The following is a 16,208-nucleotide window of genomic DNA, read 5'->3' on the forward strand; positions in this document are numbered from 1 at the left end:
AGACAGCCATTTTGCTTTTTTGCATTTCTTTTCCATGGGGATGGTCTTGATCCCTGTCTGCTGTATAATGTCACGAACCTCATTCCATAGTTCATCAGGCACTCTATCTATCAGATCTAGGCCCTTAAATCTATTTCTCACTTCCATTGTATAATCATAAGGGATTTGATTTAGGTCATACCTGAATGATCTAGTGGTTTTTCCCTACTTTCTTCAATTTCAGTCTGAATTTGGCAATAAGGAGTTCATGATCTGAGCCACAGTCAGCTCCTGGTCTTGTTTTTGCTGACTGTGTAGAGCTTCTCCATTTGGCTGCAAAGAATATAATCAATCTGATTTCAGTGTTGACCATCTGGTCAGGGAAATGCAAATCAAAGCCACAGTGAGATATCACTTCACACCTGTTAGACTGGTCACTATCTAAAAGACAAGAATGGGAGAATGTGGAGGGAAGGGAGACCTTGTACACTGTTGATGGGACTGCAGATCGGTGCAGCCACTCTGGAAAACAGTATGGAGATTCCTCAAAAAATTAAGAACAGAACTGCCATATGAGACTTAAACGTTCCACTTCAATAGCGAAGATATGAAAACAATCCAAGTGGCCATCAATGGATGAATAAATAAAAAAGATGTGGAGTGTGTGTGTGTGTGTGTGTGTGCGCATGTGTAATACTTCTCAGCCATAAAAAGAATGAAATCCAGCCTTTTGTCACAACATGGATGAGCCTTAAAGGTACTATGCTAAGTGAAATAAATCAGACAGAGAAAGACAAATACTGTATGATTTCACTCATATGTGGAATCAAAAATCAATAAATGAAACAAAAACAAATATATAGATTAAGAGAACAGATTAGTGGTTACCAGAAGGGAAGGTGGTTGGGGAGGTGAGTGACACAGCAGGTGGAGGCCACCTGTTTGGTGATGGATGGTTTTAGACTTGTAGTATCACTTCGTAGTATGTACAGATGTCAAATTATAATGCTGAAACTTATACACTAACAACAGCAGAAACAAGAGAGACAACAACAGAAACCTAAAACAAGACACTTGCTTTGATGTCACTTGAACTGATCTCAGTGTCTGACTTTGCCATTTAATAGCATGTTGTTTTCTGCTTTCGAAGCCTCAATTTGCTCCTCTGTAAAATGGGAAGAGTAATAATGAGGCGAGGACTAAGTGGAATCATGTATTTCAAAGAAGAACACACTTAGGCTCGTGTATGGCACGTAGGTGAATGATAATGTCATTGGTAGACAGCATTAGGTCCTCTTCACAGATGAGGAACAGGCTCAGGGCAGGTGTGTGACTTGCCTGGTTACCCGACAGTGAAGTGACAGAATCAGGACCCCCAACCTGGGCCTTTTGGACAACAAAGATCTTTCCATGCATTCCTACCACCTCCACCTGTCAGCTATCAGGTTAAGCGAAATTGTTTCCAAATGCTACTGTTTAAAACAGTCCCAGCACATGAGTATTAAATGTAAGTAAGTGTGTGTGCATGCCCTAAGTCACTTTAGCCATGTCCAAACTCTGCAACCCTATGGACCATAGCCCACTAGGTTTCTCTGTCCATGGGATTCTCCAGGCAAGAATACTAGAGTGGGTTGCCATTTCCTCCTCCAGGGCATCTTTCTAACCCAGGGGTCAAACCCATGTCTCCTGCATCTCCTGCATTGCAGGCAGATTCTTTACCACTGAGCCACAGGGTAATAAGCCCTTGAATGTGAATGTACCTGCCCCAAAACCATCCCTACTTCAGGCTCCACTATGGGTCTATACAAATGCATCATCTTTCAACCTGACACATTATAGGATGTCACATTGTGTTTCTCACAGCCCTGCCCTCAGAGACCCATATGTAGATGAGAGGCAGGACACGTGATACAGAAGGGGACAGGGCAGAGATTCGCCTTGGCTTTCCAGGCAGCAGAGAATGGAGGCGCCACCCACACTCTGCAGAGCAATGGAAGAACTGAAGGATCCTAAGACCAGGGGCACACCCAAGGGAAGCAAAGACAAAATCAAGTCTCCCAGGGTAGCTTTTATGAAAGTCAGCTATGGATAGTCACAGAAATTAAACAAAGGTGATAGGATTGTACTTGGCTTTTATTTTCTCCTTTTTTTTTTTTAAATCTTTCCCTGGTATCTGTTAGTTCATTTCTTAACCAGATGATGATGTAAAACGTAGAGTTGTATTGCAAACGTGTTACCTCAGTAAGGAGACACCTCAGGCAATGTCTGTAGGGAGGAAATACTTAGCATTAGCTTGTTTTTCAGCAGGAAGGATCTAAAGGGTGTGGTACACAGAACACAGGAGTTTTGATGCAAGCAGAGCTGGTCTCCGAGATCTGGAACATACAGTACTTCCTGGGGAAAGAAACTGGGAAAAGTTGGAGAGTTCTGCATTTTCTCTAAAGGTGGGTTTTGATAATGATCTTGAGAGGGCTAGAATGATCCTAATTCTGGATATGCATCTTAGCCACAGGAAATTCTGGGGGTGTCAGGCTTAGAATCAAAAGATAAGGGATGTACAAAGTTATCATCTGCAAATGGGTCCTCGATTAAAGGGAAAACCAGCTTTGTAGTCTAAAAATAACTGATCAGCACCTGGAGCCAAGGCATTTGTATAAGCTATAGCATAACCATTGGGGGTGGGGGGGGTGGGAGGAGTCATTTTCATTTCCTACTCCCCGTGGAAGACTGATCCTTGCAAACTACATTTCCCAGGCACCCTTGCCAACTGGCTTCCCTGTAGGTTTAGCCAGTAGGAGGTGGAGCAGGAAATTGGAGGGAGGGAGAGAGAGAAGGAGGCAAGCTACTGTGTTTCTCCCCATCTCTCACTCAGCTTCCGGTGGCACCTTCAGCTGAAAATACTTCTCTTCCACAAGTCCAGCTTCTGCCAAGTGGCCCAGTTCTAGAGCTGCTGAAGGCTACCTTTTCCCTTAGTCCTTCTAGCACCGGAAGTGGTAGAAGTTTCATTTTGCTAATCTCTAGCATGACTTAGGAGAAGGCAATGGCACCCCACTCCAGTACTCTTGCCTGGAAAATCCCATGGATGGAGGAGCCTGGTGGGCTGCAGTCCATGGGGTCGCTAAGAGTCGGACACGACTGAGCAACTTCCCTTTCACTTTTCACTTTCATGCATTGGAGAAGGAAATGGCAACCCACTCCAGTGTTCTTGCCTGGAGAATCCCAGGGACGGGGGAGCCTGGTGGGCTTCTGTCTATGGGTTCACACAGAGTTGGACACGACTGAAGTGACTTAGCAGCAGCAGCAGCAGCAGCAGCAGCATGACTTATCTTCCCTAATTTGGCTTTTCAGCTCTTCTGACACCTTTGTAACTGCTCCCCTAAATTACAGTCTTGAACTATCTAGCATGAACTGTCTAGCATGATTTCCTGCCTGTACCCCTGCCTGATACTGTGTGTTAAAACATACTTTATTTATTTATTTATTTATTTATTTTTTTTTTTACTAGAGTACAGTTTATTTACATAGGGGCTTCCCTGGTGGCTCAGCAGTGAACAACCTGCCTGCACTGTGGGAGATACAGGAGACACAGGTTTGATCCCTGGGTCAGGAAGATCCCATGGAGGAAAGAATGGCAACCCACTCCAGTATTCTTGCCAGGAAAATCCCATGGCCAGAGGAGCCTGGCGGGCTACAGTCCCTGGAGTCTCACAGAGTCAGACATGACTGAGTAAATGAACGCACTGAACACAGTTCATTTACAGTGTCGTGTTAGTTTCTGCTCTACAGCAAAGTGAATCAGTTATATGTATTTATATATATATATACACACACACACATACATACACACATACATACATAGACACACACTATTTTTTTAGCTTCCTTTCCATAGTGGTCATTACAGAGCATTGAGTAGAGTTCCCTGTGCTGTACAATAGGCCCTTATTAATTGTCTGTTTTATATATAGCAGTGTGTATACGTCAATCTCAATCTTCTAGTTTATTCCCCCCCACCAGTAACCATAAGTTTGTTTTCTGTTAATACATCTGTAACTCGATTTCTGTTTTGTAGATAAGTTCATTTGTGCCCAAAATAGACTTTTAAATTACATCATTCCAGGATCTTAGATTACTCATTTAAAACAACATTAAAAACTTACATTTTGCTTATTTTGATAGTCAGAATTGCTTTACAAATAAGAACAATGCTATTATTTTATTATTAGATAGTTGATATAAGTAAACTATTTTAGAATCAGGAAAAAAATGTAGCCAAAATAAAAATTATTATTTATCTACAATTCAAGCAGTCAAAGATAACATCCCTTTTAACAATATATTGTATTTACTTCCATGGACTTCACTGGTGGCTCAGATTGTGAAGAGTCATTCTGCTAATGCAAGAGACCCAGGTTCCACCCCTGGGTCGGAAGATCCCCTGGAGAAAGGAATCGCAACCCACTCCAGTATTCTTACCTGGAGAATTCCTATGGACAGAGGAGCCTGGCGGACTACAGCCCACGGGGTCACAAAGAGTCGGACACGACTGAGCGACTAAGACTTACTACCTGCTTATACTTTGCCATGTATCAATATTTTAAATCATAGTTTATATCAGTTTATATATATTTTTAGGAATTTCTATAGATTTTTATGAATGTAAACCTTAAATTTCTCTATGATCTAAGCTCTTAAGCGCTTTGTATTTGTAACATTCATTTTTCCCTTGAAATTATCCTCCCTTCCGCATCAGTTGAGTATGCATCTCAGCAACATTAAATGGTAGCACCAAATTCAGATCATCATACACTATTGTCTGGCTTGAACAGTTTATTCGCCCAGTGCCTGTTGCTGGACATTTAGATGTTTTTCACTATTACTCACACTGCTGTGGTAGACATCCTCATGGATAAATCTTTTTTTATCCTTGCTGCATAATTTTCTTGGCTAGAAGCAGATTTGCTTTAGCAAAAGAACATGTATTTTTAAGACTTGTCATTACATATGGTGAAATTGCCCTCTAGAAAGGTTGTAGAGATGGCAGTTCTTGGACGCTTTGTGAACTTCTCATTGTGCTCACATCAAAGTGTGTTTATAAATATCCTGACAGCCAACACTCCCTCACTCAATGCCCGTTCTTATCAGTGGCTTATTTCACTTGTAATTAAACAGTTGTCACAATAATAATGGTCTCTAAGAATCCACTGAAATACTGCCATAATTTCAGCACTTGTGGAGCGAATCTTCTCCCGCTAAAGCCTTGTGTCAAGCCAAGGACATAGTTTGGTTTTGCGGCTGTAAATTGTTCAGCACCAATCCCAGTCTATATAAACTCAGTCTTTTACAGTAGTGTGAATTCCTGGTGCCTAGGCAACTGTCATTAGGTGAGATTTCAGGGAAAATACTTGAAATTTGAACAGTTATCGTAGTTACTTCATGAAGGGGGTGAAACCTGGGATGTTTAGGAGAGTAAAGGGTACACAGCTGATGCCAGGAAGCATTTCGGTCATAGGTTTTCAAATTATGGCAAGGAAATCTCAATGTGTTCATTTTGTCTTTGTTCATAAATGTGTTCTAATCATAACATCTGTGATGAACGTTGCTTTGGTTCTGAAAGAAGGAATTAATTGGGTGCTTAAAAAAGGGGAGGGGGATTAGAAAAAGGCGACCCTGATTTCAAATGTTTAATCTCAAAATAGGGCCAATGTCATTGCTTTCACTGAAAAAAATGCACCAGAATAGGGATCATCTGATCTTAATTTTCTAGAGGAGAAAGAGAAGTGGTTGAAATAATTATTGATCTGTTGCTGCCCTGACACATCTAAGGGAGGAAGCTGTTTCAGAAATACTGTGGTTGTGAGGGGAAAAAAAGCCAAGTCAACTGGCTGAAATAGTATAGAGAAATGTTCATGAAAAGGTCAGGTTCTGGTGAAGGTTGATCAATTCAGCAAGGTACCATGGAACAGGTTTTTCTTTGACTCTGCTGTCTGCTCTTCCCCACATCTTCTTCAGCTGGAGGGTGGCTCCCTCATGGGCACAAAATGGCTGCCAACAACCCCCACAGGTATCTGCTTCTCTGTCCACAGTCTCTGAGGAAATAGAACTTCTCTGCCTGTGGTTCCTTAGACTTAAGAATCATGTTTCTTAGAAACTTGTAACTCATTAGTCCAAACTGGGTCACATGACCATCCCTCAGCCAGTCACTGTGATGTGAGGTGGGCTCTGTGCTGTCTGGCTTCAGTTAGGACCACCCCTGTTGCTGATCACATGAGTTTTTTCCGAGGCACAAGTGCTCCATGGGAGAGGGGCAGGAAGTCTTAGCAGGCAAACCCATATCAAGAGGAGAGAAGGGATACCAGGAGTGTGAGAAAAGCCAATGTCCATTATTTAGAAGTTTTAAGAAGAACTCCTGGAAATTCTTACAGGCCTCCTTGGAAGTCTACCTTTCCACCCACTTCACCATCCCTCAAGATGTAAACTGATAGATTTGCCATCAATTTTCAGCCACGGGATAGAAACATTGTTGTGTACTGGGATAAGCTTGATATATTACCTATAAGTTATTGGTAATGATAGCTAGAGAGAGAAAGTTTATAAATGACTTCATTGTTTCATGTCTGCTGCTGCTGCTGCTAAGTCACCTCAGTCGTGTCCGACTCTGTGCGACCCCATAGATGGCAGCCCACCAGGCTCCCTCATCCCTGGGATTCTCCAGGCAAGAACACTGGAGTGGGTTGCCATTTCCTTCTCCAGTGCATGAAAGTGACAAGTGAAAGGGAAGTCACTCAGTCATGTCCAACTCTTAGCGACCCCCTGGACTGCAGCCCACCAGGCTCCTCCGTCCATGGGATTTTCCAGGAAAGAGTACTGGAGTGGGTTGCCATTGCCTTCTCCGGTTTCATGTCTAGCAGAACTTATTCAAGGTTGTCTCAGATACATTTTTGTATCCTCTATGCTTAATTTGGGCTTCCCAGGTGGTGCCAGTGGTAAAGAATCTTCCTGCCAATGCAGGAGACACAAGAGACATGTTCAGTCCCTTTTAACAATATGTTATATTTACTTCCATGGGCTTCCCTGGTGGCTCAGATGGTGAAGAGTTGTTCTGCCAATGCAAGAGACCCAGGTTCCATCCCTGGGTCAGAAGATTCCCTGGCGAAGGAAATGGCAACCCACTCCAGTATTCTTGCCTGGAAAATCGGATGAACAGAGGAGTCTGGCAGGCTACAGTCCATGGGGTCGCAAGGAGTCGGACACTACTGGGCACGCATGCATGCACACATGCTGTATTTAGTGAACAAAAAGGAGTACCTGGGGACTTGCAGTAGATTCTCCACCTCTAATCTGAGCTGCCTGGCGCAGGACACATACTGGGTGACCCAGGAAAAAAGTGGTTCAGAATCAGGCAAGCCAGTGACAGTCCCTTCCCTCTACTCCAGACCCCACTCTCCATCTCCTCCACCCCACCAGAAATGTCATTGAATTTTTAAAAAATATTTTTTGGAGTATAATTGTTTTACCATGTTGTGTTAGTTTCTGCTGTACAGCAAAGTGAATCAGTTACACAATATACCTATATCTACTCTTTTCTAGATTCTTTTCCATATAGGTCGTGACAGGGTATTGAGTAGAGTTTCCTGTGCTACACAGTAGGTCCTTATTAATTATCTATTTTATACATAGCTGTGTGTATGTGTCAATCGTAAGCTCCAAATCTAACCTCCAATCCTAACCTCCTCCATCCTATGATAACCATAAATTCGTTTGCTAAATCTGTGATGCCGTTTCTGTTTTGTGAATAACTTCATTTGTACCATTTTTTTAGATTCCACATGTAATCAATAGCGTACGATATCTGTCTTTCTCTGACTTACTCCTCTCAGTATGACAATCTCTGGGTCCATCCAAATTCATTCAATTTTGATATGGCTCCATTCCCTGCCTTCTTCGTTCCACTCAAAAGGCCCAGAGCAGCAGGCACCACAGCCCAGTTTTATTTTTGGAGCACGTGGGTGATGGTGGCTGCTGAGAAAGCGCCATGCCTCCTCCCACGTGTCCACATTGCTGTGATTTCTGTTAGTGAGTAGCTGGCCCGTCCTCGCTGTGCCTTCAGAAGCCACTCTCAGTACAGTTCCAGCCATCCGCCATGGTCAAATTTCACTTGCCATTTATTTTTTCTTTAAATCTTTTCTCTTTGTTTATTATATAACTGATTAACATTTACTGCAGAGCAATGGGAAAACCACGTAAGCTAAGAGAAAGTAATAAAATCTGCCATAATCCCACCCCAGAGAGAATTACCACATGACAACGGAGTTTTTTTTTTTTTTTAATATCTTTTGATATGTGTACATTCAAACAGATCATTTTTCCAAAAACAAAGAATCATGCAATACCTATTACTTTGTAATGAGTCTTTCTCAGAGAACTCCTCAGAGCATCTCTACACTTCACATCGTTATACTGTCATTACATTTAACTGCTGCATAGCATTCTGTCCTTACGAGGCACCATGATTGCTGAACCTGTCTTCTGTTGTGAAGTTGTGATTTCCACGAGTTTGCTGTCACAGGCGGCATCCTAGCAGTTTTGTGAACGAACCTCCGTGCCCGTGCAAGGATAGTCCCACAGGATGCCTGACAGCAGAATCGTTAGACCCAAGGGCATGCCCGCTTTTACAGCATTTAGTATGCACTGATGAATTGCCCTTCAGAAAAGACATTACAATGTATTCGCCCCCCAGTTTCTTCTGAAAGCATCCATTTTCTCATAGTGTCTTGGCATTTCCTTTAATTAAAAAAACCTAATATTACAGGAATTAATTTTAAGACAAGATAATCAAGTTAATAGTCTTGTTATTGTTCACCAAATTGGTGACTGAGAAAAGTGACTTTTATATTAAAATATACTTAATTGAACTCTCTTCTCTATATTGAGCCAGTATCCACCTTTGAGTAATAAATTTATCTTGTGAGGTTTCCCCAGTGGCTAAGAAAGGCAAATGAATAGTGAAAAGGGAAAGAAAAACCCATAAACAATCACTTGGATAAGTCACTCATAAAATTCTGCTAGGGGAGCAGTGGGAAAGGTACATTTGCATCTTTATATTGACAGAATTCAGCTGTCTAAATCCACTACCTCTGCCACCTTCAACAATGATTATCAATATTCAACTTTTTGTCTGAGTATAATGCTCATAATAGAAGCTTCTGTTTTTCCAAAGCTTGCTGTGAGTCAGAAATTTAGCAACTAATTTGATCATCACAACAAGGTAGGAAATAGTCCCCCATTCTTCTGCTGGAGGAACTAGGACCCAGAGAGGATGAGTAATTTGTCCAAGGTCACACAGGCAGTCACCAGACAGAAGGAGGATCAGAGCTCAGATTCGTCCATCTCCAAAGCTCTTGCTGTTTCCAGCACGCCCCGGGGCCTCTCTTTGGTGGAGACAAGGATGCTGTGACCCCCAAGGGCCCCTCCAAGCTGATCAGACGTCTCACGTGAGCACACGGGCTTCCTGCAGCCCAGCTCCGCTGCTAACAGTTGTACTAATGCTTTTCCTCTCACTTCTTGACTTCCCTCAGGTCCCAGAAAAGCCAATGAGAAGCATCAGGTATATGGAGAAGGAAATAATAAACCTCAAGAAAGACCTTAAACGAAGCCGGTGAGTGAGCCCCGCACTGAACGACCCGCAGACAAGCTGATAGGGACGAGGCGATAGGCTACGGGGTGACGCGTGTGGGACTTTGCCCAGTCTCAGTGCCCCTCAGCCATAAGCCAGAGATTGGTAGGAGGGCGGCCCTGGGAGGACTGGGGACAGACCCATTTTTTGGCTGGACTTGGCAGGGAGTACCAGTGTGACCTGCACCAGAGTGACCTCCCCATTCTTGCTCAGGCCAGTCCTGTGCCTAGAATTCCCTCTGCTTTCCTTCCTGGGACTGAATCCAACTCAAGAGAGTCTTCATGTGCTCCAGAAAATTCTTCCCTTTTTACGGCACACCCCACAGCATGGTAGCCAAGAGTCAGATGGACTTGGTTTCAAACATGGGCCCAGCTGCCTGCCAGCTGGTGACACCAGAGGAGCTACTTAACCTCCCTGAGCCTCTGTTTCCTTAACTGTAGAGTGAATATAATAATATGGGGTTGTTAGAAAGACACGGTGAAATACATTGAAATGCCAGAGCCTTGTACACAGTGTCACTCGTAGCTTTTTCCACCGCACCAATTCCTTCCTGCACAGTAGCAAGAGCAAACTGAGATCTGGGACCATATTTTATTCATTGCTGTGGGGTGAGGTGGAATTTCCCTCTCCTCACCCCTTAACTCCTTCCTGGGACCTGTAGCGTCCCAAGGTGGGGTTGTACATGGGGCTTTTGGCAGACAACTCAAGGCAGGGTGAGAAATGGAGATTCTTTTAACAGAAAACACACGAGACATGCTAAGCAGGGGGTGCTACAGCCAGTGTGGGAGGTTGGCGGTCTGCTTTTCTTACATGTCTCCCACTCTGAGCCTGACCCCGGTAAGAATCACAGGGAGACATTTCCTTCCTCACTGCTGTGGTCAGGAAGTCCTTCCTTCGCTGCCCACCCAAGTCTTTACCCTGTGTAACAGCACAGCTTTGACTGAATGGGATGACTCAACCCAAGAAGAGGCAGGAAGCATGGGCTTTAGAAACTGGGGAGAAGGAAGGGATGAAGGGGGGATGAAGGGAAGCATCAAATCAGGGCCCCAGAGAACAATTCCCCACCAACCACCAGAGGTATGACTGTATCGGCTCTGAGAGGGTCTCTGGACACCCACTGTCCAGCAGAAATATAATGTGATCTGTTCATGTAAATTAAAAATTGTCAGTAGTCCACATTGAAAAAAAATTAAAAAGTGGGGGAAAAAACAGGTGAAAGTCATTCTAATAATATATTTAGCCAAATATATCCAAAATATTATCATTCAACATGTAATCAATATAAAAAGGTATTTTTTAAAAGGTATTAATGACAAATTTATAGTCTCTTTTGAACATGTGATGAAAACAGGTGAATGATGAAATCCACAATGTACAGTTACACTTAGAACATATATTAATTTAGACCCACCACATTTCAAGTGATCAGTAGTTATTATGGACTGAATTGTGTCCGCTCAGAATCTGTGTGTTGAAACCCCAACCCTCTACATAATTGCATTTGGAGAGAGGGCCATTGAAAAGGTCAGTTCGGTCTCTCAGTCATGTCTGACTCTTTGACCCCATGGACTGCAGCACACCAGGCTTCCCTGTCCATCACCAACTCCCAAAGCTTGCTCAAACTCATGTCCATCGAGTCAGTGATGCCATCCAACCCTCTCATCCTCTGTCGTCCCCTTCTCTTCCTGCCTTCAGTCTTTCCCAGCATCAAGGTCTTTTCCAGTGAGTCAGTTCCTCGAATCAGGTGGCCAAAGTATTGGCGTTCAGCTTAAGCAACAGTCCTTCCAATGAATATTCAGTACTGATTTCCTTTAGGATGGACTGGTTGGATGTTGGATCTCCTTGCAGTTCAAGGGACTCTCAAGAGACTTCTCCAACACCACAGTTCAAAAGCATCAATTCTTTGGTGCTCAGCTTTCTTTATAGTCCAGCTCTCACATCTTCTCACATACATGACTACTGGAAAAACCATAGCTTTGACTAGATGGACATTTGTTGGCAAAGTAATGTCTCTCTTTTTTAATATGCTGCCTAGATTGGTTATAGCTTTTCTTCCAAGGACCAAGCATCTTTTAATTTCATGGCTTCAGTCACCAACTACAGTGATTTTGGAGCCCCAAAAAATAGTCTGTCACTGTTTCCGCTGTTTCCCCATCTGTTTGCCGTGAAGTGATGGGACCGAATGCCATGATCTTAGTTTCTGAATGTTGAGTTTTAAACCAACTTTTTCACTCTCCTCTTTCACTTTCATCAAGAGGCTCTTTAGTTCTTCACTTTCTGCCGTAAGGGTGGTGTCATCTGCATATCTGAGGTTACTGATATTTCTTTTGGCAATCTTGATTTCAGCTTGTGCTTCATCCAGCCCAGCATTTCACATGATGTACTCTGCATATAAGTTAAATAAGCAGGGTGACAATATACAGCCTTGACATACTCCTTTCCCGATTTGGAACCAGTCTGTTGTTCCATGTCCAGTTCTAACTGTTGCTTCCTGACCTACATACAGGTTTCTCAGGAGAGAGGTAAAGTGGTCTGGTATTCCCATGTCTTAAAGAATTTTCCAAAGTTTATTGTGATCCACACAGTCAAAGGCTTTGGCGTAGTCAATAAAGCAGAAGTAGAAATTTTTCTGGAACTCTCTGGCTTTTTTGATAATCCAGTGGATGTTGGCAATTTGATCTTAAATGAAGCCAGTGAGTGAGACCTACACCAAACGACCCGCAGACAAGCTGACAGGGATGAGCTGATGGGCTTCGGGGTGATGTGTGTGGGTCTTTGCCCAGTCTCAGTGCCTCTCAGCCTTAACCATAAGCTGGAGATTGGCAGGAGGGCAGCCCTGGGAAGACTGGGGACAGGCCCATTTCTTGGCTGGACTTTGAAGGGAGTACCTGCATCAGAGTGACCCGCCCCCCATTCTTGCTCAGACCAGTTCCTTTGCCTTTTCTAAATACAGCTTGAACATCAGGAAGTTCACAGTTCATGTATTGCTGAAGCCTGGCTTGGAGAATTTTGAGCATTACTTTACTAGCATGTGAGATGAGTGCAATTTTGTGGTAGTTTGAGCATTCTTTGGCATTGCCTTTCTTTGGAAATAGAATGAAAACTGACCTTTTCTAGTCCTGTGGCCACTGCTGAGTTTTCCAAATGTGCTGGCATATTGAGTGCAGCACTTTAACAGCATCGTCTTTTATGATTTGAAATAGCTCAACTGGAATTCCATCACCTCCACTAGCTTTGTTCATAGTGATGCTTCCTAAGGCTCACTTGACTTTGCGTCCCAGGATGTCTGGCTTTAGGTGAGTGATCACACCATCATGGTTATCTGGGTCATGAAGCTCTTTTTGGTATGATTCTTCTGTGTATTCTTGTCACCTCTTCTTAATATCTTCTGCTTCTGTTAGGTCCATACCATTTCTGTCCTTTATTGTACCCATCTTAGCATGAAATATTCCCTTGGTATCTCTAATTTTCTTGAAGAGATCTCTAGTCTTTCCCATTATATTGAAAATGTAATTAAAGTTAAATGAGGTCAGAATGGGGCCCTAGTCCAGTTGGATTGGTATACTCATAAGAGGAGGAGAGGATGCCAGGAAAATGCACACATAGAGAAAAGGCGAGGCAAGGCCTTGCTAGTAGATGTCTTCTGAACTGTAGGAGATGCACCTTGATCATGGACTTCTGGCCTCCAGAACTAAGAGAAAATAAACATCTGTTGTTTTGACCATGTGTTCTGTTCTGACAGCCCCATCAGACGCATGTAATCGTCGCTGTTGTAATTACCCTGCAGAGAATGTCCCAACCCAAAGGGGATGATGGTGCGCAGTCTCAGAGTTTCAAGCAGAGCCAAGCTCAGAGATGGCCTGTGTACTTGGCCCTCAGAATCAAGGGATGAGATCCACAGGGACCCCTCTGTTAGTTGTGGACACATTGCCCTGTACAGTGAGTGGACCCAGGTTATATGGCTTTGACTTCCCCCATGGCTCAGCGACAAAAAATCTGCCTGCCCTGCAGGAGACGTGGGAGACGAGGGTTTAATCCCTGGGTCAGGAAGATCCCCTGGAGGAGGAAATGGCAACCCATTCCAGTATTCTTTCCGGGACATATCCCACAGGCTGCCATCCAGAGGGTCACAGAGAGTCGGACACATCTGAGTGAGTGAGCATAGAAGGCTTTAGAGGTTAATGCTTTGGGAACCCAGGAGCCCTAGGAACCCATGAGAGGTAGTGATAAGAGGCCAGGAGTTACCTGTGTGGGGGCATCCAGGCAGGGGGCAAAGAAAGTGGGTTGTGCACAATTGAGGGCACGCCTCCCAGCAGGGATTTGTCCTCTGCTCTGGACTGGAATGGGTGAATTTAACTCAGATGACCATTATATCTACTACTGCGGGCAGGAATCCCTCAGAAGAAATGGAGTAGCCATCATGGTCAACAAAAGAGTCCGAAATGCAATACTTGGATGCAGTCTCAAAAATGACAGAATGATCTCTGTTCGTTTCCAAGGCAAACCATTCAATATCACAATATCACAGTAATCCAAGTCTATGCCCCAACCAGTAACACTGAAGAAGCTGAAGTTGAACAGTTCTATGAAGACCTACAAGACCTTTTAGAACTAACACCCAAAAAAGATGTCCTTTTCATTATAGGGGACTAGAATGCAAAAGTAGGAAGTCAAGAAACACCTGGAGTAACAGGCAAATTTGGCCTTGGAATACGGAATGAAGCAGGGCAAAGACTAATAGAGTTTTGCCAAGAAAATGCACTGGTCATAGCAAACACCCTCTTCCAACACCACAAGAGAAGACTCTACACATGGACATCACCAGATGGTCAACACCGAAATCAGACTGATTATATTCTTTGCAGCCAAAGATGGAGAAGCTCTATACAGTCAACAAAAACAAGACCAGGAGCTGACTGTGGCTCAGATCATGAACTCCTTATTGCCAAATTCAGACTGAAATTGAAGAAAGTAGGGAAAACCACTAGACCATTCAGGTATAACCTAAATCAAATCCCTTATGATTATACAGTGGAAGTGAGAAATAGATTTAAGGGCCTAGATCTGATAGATAGAGTGCCTGATGAACTATGGACGGAGGTTCATGACATTGTACAGGAGACAGGGATCAAGACCATCCCCATGGAAAAGAAATGCAAAAAAGCAAAATGGCTGTCTGGGGAGGCCTTACAAATAGCTGTGAAAAGAAGAGAAGCAAAAAGCAAAGGAGAAAAGGAAAGATATAAACATCTGAATGCAGAGTTCCAAAGAATAGCAAGAAGAGATAAGAAAGCCTTCCTCAGCGATCAATGCAAAGAAATAGAGGAAAACAACAGAATGGGAAAGACTAGAGATCTCTTTAAGAAAATGAGAGATACCAAGGGAACATTTCATGCAAAGATGGGCTCGATAAAGGACAGAAATGGTATGGACTTAACAGAAGCAGAAGATATTAAGAAGAGGTGACAAGAATACACAGAAGAATTGTACAAAAAAGATCTTCATGACCCAGATAATCACGATGGTGTGATCACTCACCTAGAGCCAGCCATCCTGGAATGTGAAGTCAGGTGGGCCTTAGAAATTCTAGCATCACTATAAACAAAGCTAGTGGAGGTGATGGAATTCCAGTTGAGCTCTTTCAAATCCTGAAAGATGATGCTGTGAAAGTGCTGCACTCAATATGCCAGCAAATTTGGAAAACTCAGCAGTGGCCACAGGACTGGAAAAGGTCAGTTTTCATTCCAATCCCAAAGAAAGGCAATGCCAAAGAATGCTCAAACTACCACACAATTGCACTCATCTCACATGCTAGTAAAGTAACGCTCAAAATTCTCCAAGCCAGGCTTCAGCAATATGTGAACCGTGAACTTCCTGATGTTCAAGCTGGTTTTAGAAAAGGCAGAGGAACCAGAGATCAAATTGCCAACATCCGCTGGATCATGGAAAAAGCAAGAGAGTTCCAGAAAAACATCTATTTCTGCTTTATTGGCTATGCCAAAGCCTTTGACTGTGTGAATCACAATGAACTTTGGACAATTCTGAAAGAGATGGGAATACCAGACCACCTGACCTGCCTCTTGAGAAATCTACATGCAGGTCAGGAAGCAACAGTTAGAACTGGACATGGAACAGCAGATTGGTTCCAAATAGGAAAAGGAGTATGTCAAGGTTGTATATTGTCACCCTGGTCATTTAACTTATATGCAGAGTACATCATGAGAAACACTGGACTGGAAGAAGCACAAGCTGGAATCAAGATTGGCGGGAGAAATATCAATAACCTCAGATATGCAGATGACACCACCCTTATGGCAGAAAGTGAAGAGGAACTCAAAAGCCTCTTGATGAAAGTGAAAGTGGAGAGTGAAAAAGTTGGCTTAAAGATCAACATTCAGAAAATGAAGATCATGGCATCTGGTCCCACCACTTCATGGGAAATAGATGGGGAAACAGTGGAAACAGTGTCAGACTTTACTTTTCTGGGCTCCAAAATCACTACAGATGGTGATTGCAGCCGTGAAATTAAAAGATGCTTACTCCTTGGAAGGAA

General features: G+C 43.3%; 1 protein-coding gene across 8 annotated transcripts in view; it reads left to right on the top strand.

Moving 5' to 3' along the window:
• CCDC60 (coiled-coil domain containing 60) overlaps positions 1 to 16,208 on the top strand; it is a 281,662-nt gene that overhangs the window by 182,014 nt on the left and 83,440 nt on the right. For 7 of the 8 annotated variants that reach the window (XM_044930161.2, XM_044930162.2, XM_044930163.2 and 4 more), the window contains one exon: positions 9,558 to 9,637. In XM_044930161.2, the coding sequence (XP_044786096.1) occupies positions 9,558 to 9,637 (80 nt within the window). Of the gene's footprint in view, positions 1 to 2,283; positions 2,424 to 9,557; positions 9,638 to 16,208 lie in introns of all 8 variants that reach the window. The other variant, XM_044930167.2, reaches the window with a different exon arrangement.

Source organism: Bubalus bubalis, chromosome 17 (assembly GCF_019923935.1).
Source record: "Bubalus bubalis isolate 160015118507 breed Murrah chromosome 17, NDDB_SH_1, whole genome shotgun sequence".
Lineage (NCBI taxonomy): Eukaryota > Metazoa > Chordata > Mammalia > Artiodactyla > Bovidae > Bubalus > Bubalus bubalis.